This window comes from Aethalodelphis obliquidens, unplaced genomic scaffold, assembly GCF_003676395.1.
Source record: "Aethalodelphis obliquidens isolate GAN/ISIS:26980383/991018 unplaced genomic scaffold, ASM367639v1 scaffold9, whole genome shotgun sequence".
Classification (NCBI taxonomy): Eukaryota; Metazoa; Chordata; class Mammalia; order Artiodactyla; family Delphinidae; genus Aethalodelphis; species Aethalodelphis obliquidens.
In genome coordinates this window covers 14175948-14185114 of record NW_020837953.1, presented here as the reverse complement: position 1 = coordinate 14185114, position 9167 = coordinate 14175948, and the positions used below count along the sequence as shown (strand labels likewise).

The 9167-nt window shown below is 38.1% G+C and overlaps 1 protein-coding gene across 5 annotated transcripts in view; it reads right to left on the bottom strand.

The window, feature by feature from the left end:
- Nucleotides 1-4534: 4534 nt before the first annotated feature.
- The window catches only part of STIL (STIL centriolar assembly protein), a 64070-nt gene continuing 59437 nt past the window's right edge, over nt 4535-9167 (bottom strand). For all 5 annotated transcript variants that reach the window (XM_027108610.1, XM_027108613.1, XM_027108612.1 and 2 more), the window contains one exon: nt 4535-6035. In XM_027108610.1, coding sequence (XP_026964411.1) covers nt 5249-6035 — 787 coding nt within the window. In that variant the 3' untranslated portion in view covers nt 4535-5248. The remainder of the gene's footprint in view (nt 6036-9167) is intronic.

The following is a 9167-nucleotide window of genomic DNA, read 5'->3' as shown; positions in this document are numbered from 1 at the left end:
TGTGTGTGTGTGTGTGTGTGTGTGTGTGTGTGTGTGTGTGTGTGTGTACGTTCCCGTGTGCACACAGAGCCTTTTCGTTCCTTTATGGTAGAAAGGCAAATGGGGGGCGGGGGAGGCAAGGCTAGGTTTGATGCTTGGTACCTGATTTACTGACTCAAATACCATGGCATATGACAGCATGCTCTGAGAGGCTGGAGTCCTGAGTTCCAGCCTGAGCTCTGTGCTTACTGAGCTGTGTGAATTTGAGCAAGTCCCTTTTCTTGGGGCCCTGATGTCCTCATTTGTACAGTGAGGACCAAGTGATTTCTGAGGGCACTGCAGCTCTGAATACCTGACATCGCCTTTTCCATTGTGTTTTTAATTAGTTCCTCTTGTCCTCCTGGTCCCAGACCTCCCGTGAAGAGGCAGGACACAGGGCTCTCCCCAAATCCATCCTTTTCCTGGAGTTCAGCCTCTTACCAGGAGGTGGGAAAGCAGGATTTCCTGTGAGGATGTTTTCTGTGATCCAAACAGTTCCCGTTTGGGGAGCGGAGAGGAGATAGGGAACATCACCCAGGCCTGCAAACCCTTAAGCCCCTTTCTGTGGGTTTGATGTTTTCTTCCACACTGGAGTTTGAGCTCCTTAAAGTCAGGGAATGTATTAATTCAGAGCTGGAGAAAGAGATGTTGGTACCTCTTTGAACAGATATTATTACTCAACATTTTGGTGGTGAAAACGGAATTCTTTTTCTTTTTAAAGTGTTAAATAATTAGGTATTATTAAAAGTAAGGAAATCTTTTCCTCATCGATGACTGTGGAAATCCTTCAAAATGCTTCAAGGCCCAATTCCAATGCTATCTCTTGCAGAAGCCTTTCCCTCCTCTGGACTTATAAATCACTCCTCACAGCCTATTTCTGTGTTAACATTTCATACAATCACAGAATGTTAGAGATACATGGCTAACCCCTTCACCTAAAAAACTGGGAAATAAACCTAGTGATATGAAGTGACTTGCCCAACGTTATGGAATTTTGAGCAGAGGGACAAGTGGAACCCAAATGTTGCTGACTCCTAACTCAGTGTTCTAGATGTCTTTTTTCCCTTCCTATCTTTGGTTTCCTGCCCCAAACCCCCTCCTCCAATGCTATACCTATTCAGATCTCCATGCTTTCCAACAAGCTGTTCCCTCTGTCAGAAATATCACATCTTCCCCTTCTCTTCCATATTGCTCCTGTAAGATTTTGGAAAAACCTGGAGCATTTGCAAAATAACCGTCCTCTTAATATATCCTCACGTCATATAGTTTTATTATAAGCCCTGACCTCACTGTATTGCTAATGTTTGCATGTGTCTCCCCCATTAGATCGAGATCCTACAGGACAAGTTGTCTTGTTCATCACGGTATGCTCAGCATCCCAGCCCAGAGCCCAGCAGAATCAACATTAGACACCTGCTGAATGACTAGGGGTATAAAAGGTGCCGGTGGGGAGAGGAAGAATGGAGGGAATGGCTACTGCTGGGCTGGATGCTATGAAGGGCTAGGTTGTTAACTATAAGTGTGTGACCTTGGCCCACTTATACCTTATTTGTGTCTGTCTCATCATCTGTAGAAAGAGGTTGATGATGTCTGCCGTACATACTTCAGTTGGGTTTTTGTTGTGAGGATCGTATGAGGAAATGTGTGGGAAAGCACTTTGAAGAGTGTGAAGCAGTCTGCAAATCTAAGACATTACCATTAAATTTATTTTGCAGGCATAAAGGTCTCTGTTAATCTAGGAGCTAGGAAAGGTTCTGCCCTCAAGAGTAATGTCTAGGGGCTTCCCTAGTGGCACAGTGGTTAAGAATCCACCTGCCAATGCAGGGGACACAGGTACGAGCCCTGGTCCGGGAAGATCTCACATGCCACGGAGCAACTAAGCCTGTGCACCACAACTACTGAGCCTGTGCTCTAGAGCCCGTGAGCCACAACTACTGAAGCCCGCATGCCAGAACTACTGAAGCCTGTGCGCCTAGAGCCTGTACTCCACAAGAGAAGCCACCACAATGAGAAGCCCACACACCACAACGAAGAGTAGCCCCTGCTCACCGCAACTAGAGAAAGCCTGCTCACAGCAACGAAGACCCAACGCAGCCAATAAATAAATATATTAATCTTAAAAAAAAAAAAGAGAAATGTCTAGAAAACAAGGGCACAGAAAACTCTTTTGCTCCTCTAATTTCCTGGAGCCGTTACAGTACTCAGTAGAGGTTACCACGATGTAAAATCATTGACGTGAACTCTTTAATATTAACAGAGCTGGGGTTCCCTTCTTTAGGACTGTTGACTGAAAAACCAGTAGTTTCTGGTCTTGGCTAAAGGGCAGGGGGACTTCTTGGCAGAAAATAAGGCCGGCAGCTTGGAGGACAGCACATACCTGAAATAGCACTGACTGTAGTATTCAAAAATCATTCATTCAGCTCAAGATCTGTGTCTCATAGGCATGTGAAGTGCTCTGCACAGCGCCCTGTGAGCATGTAGTTAAGTCTTAAAAGATGGAAGCTATCTTGATTACACTGTTGTGGCTCTTCATAGTCCGAATCACTCGTTTTGGCTTTTCATCATACACTGTCTCATACTGTTGTGCCACTGTTTCCAGTGTGTATCTGTTTCCCCTAGAGCCTTTACAGCTGGCAAAGGCAAGACTTATGTCTAACATGTCTACATCCACTTCTCTGGAGCTTATTTAGCACAGGCAGGGAAAGGCAGAGGACAAGTGAGCATAGAGTAATTAACCATCAAGGGGCTCAGAGGTTGAGTGAAGGGACATTTGATGAAGGGTGTGGAGGTGCCGACTGGCCAGGACCTAGACTAACAGGTTTCTTTCCCAGGTAATAGAAGCTCCATCATTTCCTTATTCCATTTGACGTAGCGCCCACATATCTATAAACAGTATTCTGTGGGACTGGATGAAAGAAAGAAATTCAGACAAACGTCACTTGAGAGGCAATCATCTCCAAAGTCTTTTCATCCAACTTTTCCCATATTAATGCTGTTTCCAAAGATGCCGAAAAGCTATTGTAGATAGCTAATTTGTCAGATAGCTTCCAGAGTGAGTTCTCTTCTTAGAGAACTTCTAGAGAGGCTTCAGTGATGGTCCCTCTTCTCTGGATGTTAGTAGGAGACATGTTTTATTGAATTAATCTACAGTCTAAATTCAGTCTCCAAAACTGCTTAAGTGTCTTATCAGAGGCCTTGAATTAGATGTGCTAACAGTAGTGATGGAATTAAAAGCCTTGGGTTCAGTTTTTATTGCTATAAAAAAAAAAAGCCTAAAAAGCCTTGAGTTCAGTTTTTATTGCTCAGATAGAGAGCTTCTTGTTTGGTGTGAAAATTACAGGATTCCCAGAGATAATGGTATAGTTAATGAGGCTGTCAGTGCATCAGCATTCTCTCAGTTTTTTAAATAATATGCAATATAAATTGTACTTACACCCACTTCTTGGGTGAAACACTGAGGGCTAAAGTTAAACAGAACACACTTGAAGTGGCGATGACAATTCCATTACTTAAAAATTTACTCCAATGAAACCTATAAGTGGATTTTTAAAATATTTATTAAAATAACCGAAGCCCCAGACATTGCCAATGGGAACAAAGGTAAACACAGAGAATCACCATCAGTGACATTTCTATATCTTGATTTTAACCTGAAAGGGCAATGTAACAGGGAAGCGTACACTAACTGGTGCCTGGCTCCAGTGGGGAACAGCAGAGAGCATCATGTTGCCATACTTTGGCTGGCTAAGTATAAATTGTTTCATCAGATTATTACCTTAGAAGGCCCCAGCTGGGTATTTAGAGACCCAAAGTCCATTTCTCTCCAGTTTACGTATCAAATTTTGATATAAGGCAACGACGTCTTAATTTAACTTCAGCAGAAGAGCTTTCTCTCTCAAGTGAATGAGGACTTTTTCATTTACGTTCAGAAATAACAATTTAAAACTTATTTCTTAAGAAGGTGAGGAAAGGAAGCAACTACTGATGCACTAAACAAGTTGGATGGATCTCAAGGATATTATGCGGAGTGAAAACCAATTTCAAGAAATTACATACTATGATTCCATTTATATTAGCATTCTCAAAATGACAAAACTTCAGTGATAGAGAACAGATCATTGGTTGTCAGGAGTTAGTGTTGGAGGGAGGCTGTATTTTAAAAGAGCAGAACTAGGGAGTTTCTTTGTGATGATGGGACAGTTCTGTATGCTGATTGTGGTGGTGGTTGTGCAAATCTATAAGTGATAAATTTTCATAGTTATACACCAAAAAGTAAATAAATGAGTGCAGCAACTTGTGAAATCTGAAAAGTCTGTGGTTTAGTTACTAATATTGTACCCAATGTCAATTGCTTGGTTTTGATCATTTACTATGGTTATATAAGATATTATCATTGGGGGTTGCTGGATAAAGGGTACACCTGAACTCTCTGTATCATTTTTGTAATTTTTGGGGAGTCTAAAAAGTTTTTTTTTTAAAAGTGGAGAAGGATATGCTACAGCAGAGGACAAAGGAAAGTAGTCAATCTAGACATTTTTATTAAGTTCCATTAAAAATATTAAAACATCTGAAAAACTCACAAAGTTTATAAAACACACTCATACTCAATAATTTTATTATGTGATCGCTAGTGCTGTATGTTGAAAATGTTACATTAACATCAACCCACAAGAGTGCAAAAGTTTTACTTCCACAGTATTTAACAAATATGCATCTTAAGACAACATCTATACTCCTTGTATAAAAGATCTTAAGTTACTTTTAAAAATAAAACTTTCCCCTTAAATTCAATAAGGGTTGATTTAGCTAATTTACTCAGGGTCATGATAACTTTATATTCTTTTGGTGATACTGGGTAGATGCAAAATGCTAGGAAAACAGACTTACTTTTCAAAATGTACAGTATAAAAGAGCAATTCAGATTCATAGTTGGATAGCATCTGCTTATCTAAATTTGTTGAAATAACTGATCTTAGGATTTGTTTAAAAAAAAAAAAATCCAGTGATGCTGAACACCACTATTTGAACAAAGGGCATTTAGCCCTCCTAATAGCCAGCCATCTCATAGACAATCAGGTCACTTGTTCAGCTCTTTGCCATCAGCTGCTACCAAGAAAGAGTGATCCCTAGAATGACTAGGAATTCCAAAACTATCAAAAGGCTCTGGCTTCCGTAAGTATCTTCAGGAGACATCCCATCCTCATATCAGGAGGGCGGGGGAATTAAAAGTTTAAAATAATTTTGGCAACTGTCTGAGACGCTTCACATCTAAGAAGGTGCCTACTGAATTCATACTATTCATTTGCTTTAAAGTGTCAGAAGGTTTCAAACTTTCAGGAAAAATCGGAGTGTCCCTGACATTTTCTTTCTCAGGATGTTGGGTGAACTCTGCTTTTCCAGTTCGGAGTTTCACTGCAGGACTTGATTTAAGGTTCTTTAATAAGAAATCTGGGTTTTCATTCAACTGTGGTGTTGCTTTTGGCTGAACAACTTCATTTGTAATATTTCTCAATACTGGCATATCTGTGTGGGTGCCCATGGAGTCACAGTTACAAGTAGTTATCTCCCAAGCATTCCTAGAAGGCTCTTTCTGACAATCAAGTTGTTCAGCTATGCATGTAAGGTTTTGATTCACTAAATGTTCACTCTTGGTATCTGTATTGTTTGGAGGCTCCTCTTCATCTTCACTATTGTCACTGCTTTGAATCAGTCCATATCTCTTCATGTATTTTTTGGTTGCAAATGACATGTTGTTTGGTGAAATTAAACTAAGGCCCACTGTGTTTCTGTCTGTATTAATATGTAGAAGACTAAAAGATGAGTCACAGTTATTTTGGTTTGATCGAGTGAGAGACAGTTGTGACAGCTGATTTTCATTTAAATATTTCAGAGCTATAGCATTTGCCTCCATGCTCAAATCCACACCGTTGGGGCTTAAGCCACTCATGCCAACATTAGCAAATGACATGCAGTTTAATCCAGAGATCACTGCTTCAGGGCTGATGCATGCCAACACACTGAAAGACAGAACAGAGCAGGCCATCATTTATCTTATTTTGAGTACTAAACAGTGTAATTGTAAATATGTTCCATTCTATGAAGGTAACAGTAAGTCTTCAGCTTTAAGCTTGATGGTGCTTTTTATCTGAAAGCTCAGACATCTAAGTCTTGATGATCCAGATACATTCAAGGGGTAACTATGATAACCTAGAAGGTAATCCATGATGCAAAGACTGAAAGTGGAACACAAATTAATTTTCCTAAATTTATATCAGTTATGGTTTTAAGACCAAATATAAGACCCCAAAATGTAAAGCTTTTTAATACTGGTAAAATAAAAATAAATTAAATCAAACAGAAAACACATCTGATAATATAACAAGATTTGGTGAGTAGCTCAGAATGTTACATTGTTCATAGTTGAAGAGATTCCATTTGTAATGAATGAAAAATATCAACCAGTCTCTGGATATGGACATGTGTGCGTGTGTGTGTGTATACACCAATTTTCTTTTGTTAGATATAATCCTCACTCACTTTGGCTGGTGTATCTCATTAACAGTAATCAACTGACTTGCCTTTTCCTGTATATCACATATACAATAATAGCTGCTAATTTTTATTGATGCCTTATTATGTGCTAGGCACTCTGCTAAACATTCAGTGCCTTATTTAATCCTTGCAGAAACCTTTCTCTGGGAGGTTGTCCCTATCATGTATTTCAAACTTATTCTCCATTACAACAATTCACATTTCTCTTCCCCTACTTTTCTGTTTTCTCCTCGGCACTTATGGCTACCTATATATTTAACTCACAGTTCTTATTTATAGTCTAGCTCCCTCATGAAAATCCATGAGGGCAAGGGATTTTTTGTCTCTTTCCCCCACCACTGCAGTATCCTTGGTGCCTGGAACAGTGCCTGGCACAGGGTAGGCATTCAATAAATATTTACTGAATGAATAGGTATTATTATCTTTATTTTACAGTTGAGAAAACTAAGGAATAGAGATTTTAACTAATTTCCCTAAGTTGAACAGCTAGTAACTGGCAAGCTGAGCCCAGGTCTGCCTTACTCTCTGGGACTCTATAACCACTGTTTCACTACACTGTATTCAGCAATTTGTATTTTGCTATCAGAGTTTTTCTATTCCCTAAAAATCAGAGTCCTCTGTGTACTATTATATTATATATATAATATTACAATATAGTATATTATTATTATATTCCAGTCAAACAATATGCTATGACTTTCCATACCATCCAACGAAGAAATTCAGCTGTTTTATACATGCCAGCCACTGCCTGCATCCCTACCCTCACAAAACCCAAATAACTATCAGGTATTTTTATTCTCACAAGTACCTGAAATTCTGAAGAAACTATTTTCAACCATCAATATCCCCTAAAACCAGTGATGTCATTACCAAACAATGGAAGAATGTGCTTAATAATGCTGTTCTTTATAACTACCTTGGAATTCTTCCTCAACCTTCTTGGTATTTACTGCTTTGGAGACTGTCTTAATAAGATGGAAGAGATAGTACCAATCTATCTAGATATTATTCTTTTATGATATATTCATAGTGCTAATATCTTCTGAATATAAAGTCATTTTTCTACTTTCTTTGCCTATTTCCTCAAAATTATAAGCAATTTGCATATTAAATCAGACTTGTACATATTAAAAATATATCTATAGATAATATTAATGTAAATAATATGAAGGCAAATAAAAACTTCTAATTCAAAATGTTAAATATTAAGAAAAAGTAGATCTAATTTGAATTAGATCTTTTCTTTTAAACCATTTTTAAAAATTGAAGTATAGCTAATTTACAATGTTGTGTTAGTTTCAGGTGTACAGCAAAGTGATTCAGTTATTTATATATATATTCTTTTTCAGAGTCTTTTCCATTATAGGTTATCATAAGATATTGAATATAGTTCCCTGAGCTGTACAGTAGATCCTTGTTTATCTATTTTATATGCAGTAATATGCATACGTTAATCCCAAACTCCTAATTTATCTCCTCCCCCCATCCCCTTTGGTAACCATAAGTTTATTTTCTATGTCTGTGAGTCTATTTCTGTTTTATAAGTAAGTTCATTTCTGTCATTTTTTTTAGATTCCACATATAGGTGATATCATACAATGTTTGTTTTTCTCTGTCTTACTTCACTTAATATGATAATCTCTAAGTCCATCCATGTTGCTACAAATGGCATTATTTCATTCTTTTTTTATGGCTGAGTAATAATAGATCTTTTATAGAATGGTTAAAAGATCCATATAAATCCATGAAAACAATCAATACCAGTTCAAAAGGTTCTTCAAGTTTCATTGTCTAACACAGCTAGCTAGTTTCGATTTGGGGTCTGGAGGAAACACAATTACTTTGAAAACAAAACAAATCAATAATACTCAGGACAAATGCATATAAACACTAGTGTAATTAAGATGAAAAGCAAAAGTAGGCCATTCCACTGATCAAATCCTAAAAGCCTTGATCACAGATATACTATATTAGAATCTCATTAGACATACAGTCACAAAAGGATGATGAGAGTCCATTTATGTTTAAATATGAGAGTCACATGCCAACAATTAAGGGAACGATTCCAGCTTACTTAAAGATGAAAACCAACCCTGACTACTGTCCTGTTTGAATCCCAATTAGTTACCTCCTACTTATCCTACATAGGGTTTTCAACTAGAGGAAACATACCATTTTCAAGTAGAGAGCAAGGAAATAACTAGAGAGACTGCTAAGGATCTGTTTTGAATTCAAAAGGTCACTCCAATTGGGAATATGCCTGTAGAGGCTGCTGCCAGTCCTCCATCTTCCCTACAATTTCTAGGTATGTCTGGGACCTTCTTTCATTGTTTTCCTGTTTTTGGACCTTCTTAATCTGCAGTGTTACGGAACAGGAAAACAGAAAGGAAATCTTCCTTCCCCTGTCTCAGCTACTCTTCTGGCTAGAAGATATGCTCCTGCAGTCCAGAACTGGAACGTGAAATAAGTTTTCACATAGGTACAATGACAAAGGTAGCTGGTTTATAGAACTAGGACAACAACAGGCATTACAAGGATTACAAAGATTACTTTTCTGGAATACCAAACTACAATTTATACACTATTTCTATAGG